Raw genomic sequence first — 1,952 nt, 5'->3', positions numbered from 1 at the left:
CTAGTAATATATTTACTGAAAAAAATGGTGACATGTTCAATACTTATTTTACCCGCTGTATTGGGCTAAAATGTGGTGTGGTGGTAGTTGAGTGATCCCCAACATATAAAAAGATGATGCAAAACACCTCTTTAAACTTTGTTTTATCTAGAATCTAAAATGTCTTATGGAAGAATGATGACTTTCTAGTTTAAACACAGCTGCAGCAGAAACACATGGTCAGTGGTGAGATTCTGACCTTGGTGACCACAACGTTCCTCTCCTGGCCCAAACGATGGCACCGATCAATACACTGCTCCTCAGTAGCTGGGTTCCATGCCTCAAACAGACACACAATTAATTCAGTACATTGAAAATCTAAAATCCTGGGGTGGCACCAAAAACAAAAGCCAGAATAGAATTTCAGGAGATTCATGTTTTTGTCAAATTTAAGTTACAAATACATTAACGTGAGAATTAAAGAATCACTTTCTCATACACACAGACCTACTTTAGTTGCTGTTTTTTTTATTTACAGTAGACATTATTCTGAAAAACACTGTCACTATTCAACTCATAAAATATTTATTTTATGCTAMAATATTACGACACTGAAACATCTGGTATGTGTCAAAGAACTGTCGGTGGTGCCTTTGATTTAAAGAAGCTATAAACTTATCTTCTTATGAAATGTGCTCTCGTTTTTAGCTCGTTCTATTAGCTTATTTATTTGTGTCCAAAATTTTTTTGTTTTATTTTATTTGAATTAAAATTTTTTCTGTGTAACTACTCGTGTGTTTTGTAACTTTTGTCTTATAACAGGTCTCTCTTGGAAATGAGATTCTGAATCTCAATGAGACTACCTGTATAAATAAAGGTTAAAAAAAAAAACTAAAACAAGAAGAAAAAAAGTTTGTTTATGCTAAAACAAAAAGATTTCTTATCTGATCTGGTACAAATTGATAATTTTACATGTCAACATGTTTTGTGTCTACAGGGATGCGTGTACTTACAGGGTCCATGAGGAAAACGTGAGAGGCGGCGGTCAAGTTAAGCCCCACCCCTCCAGCTTTGAGTGACAGGAGCATGATTGTAGGGCCGTCCGCTGCAGAGCTCTGAAACTCCTGAATGACTCGAGTTCTCTTCTTTTGGTTCATTGAGCCGTCGAGACGCACAAAACTGAAGCCGTGCTCCCTGGTGGAGACCGAAGAGACCAGCAGGAGTTATGAAACAGAAATCTAGGGGAAAAAAAACTAGCTAATTTTCAGAAAACTAGGATTGGAAGACAAATATTCTGTAGTCTTATTTGTATCTTTCTGGTGTTATTTTGGAAGTCTGCAGTGGGAAGTTTAATGTGAAGATTCTCAGTCGTTCTGGATTAATTAATCCTTGCTTCAGCTGCACAAAAGAGGAGGCACATACTGTATGTTTCACTCTGAAACTAACCAGGTTTAATGTGGAACTTCTTTAATCTGTTGTCTGAGCAGTAGACATTCACGAGCAGAAATCAGCGTTTCATATCTGCCTCACTTTTTTTTTACTTTGTAGTAAAACATCACAGAATAAGTAGATTAAGTTAAATGAATATTATGTAAAAAATAAATAAATAAATAAAAAAATGCAGCTGATTCGAATTGTTTGAACAACTCTTCATTGACTGATGATGGCAGTAATTCAGTTCAATTCAAATTCAAAAATACTTTATTGATCCCAGAGGGAAATTAGATGTTAGATCTGACTTTTGTGMAACGAGCCCTGGGTCAGGATCAATCCAACAAGGTTACAAAACAAAAACAACTGGACTTCTATTCTTTTAAACGCCTCCTGGATAAGAATTCAAACGTTTTTAGTCTTTTATAAAGTAGAAGCAGTTGTTATCAGACTAGTAGTTGTAGTAATAATGGGCCTCATGCAAGAACATGTTCGTATTCTTTTCTTAAATTTCTCTTACTTTTGTACGTACGAAGGGTTCG

General features: G+C 35.5%; 1 protein-coding gene across 1 annotated transcript in view; it reads right to left on the bottom strand.

Annotated features, from left to right (window-relative positions):
* Positions 1-238: 238 nt before the first annotated feature.
* The window catches only part of hltf (helicase-like transcription factor), a gene marked incomplete at its 3' end in the record, with an annotated part of 22,928 nt that continues 21,214 nt past the window's right edge, over positions 239-1,952 (bottom strand). Inside the window, 2 exon segments of the mRNA XM_014017081.1 lie at positions 239-319; positions 993-1,173. Of these exon segments, the coding sequence (XP_013872535.1) occupies positions 239-319; positions 993-1,173 (262 nt within the window).

The sequence above is a fragment of the Austrofundulus limnaeus genome, unplaced genomic scaffold, assembly GCF_001266775.1.
Source record: "Austrofundulus limnaeus strain Quisiro unplaced genomic scaffold, Austrofundulus_limnaeus-1.0 Scaffold160, whole genome shotgun sequence".
Taxonomy (NCBI): Eukaryota; Metazoa; Chordata; class Actinopteri; order Cyprinodontiformes; family Rivulidae; genus Austrofundulus; species Austrofundulus limnaeus.
Note: the sequence above shows the minus strand (reverse complement) of the source record. Positions and strands in the feature narration are given on the sequence as shown.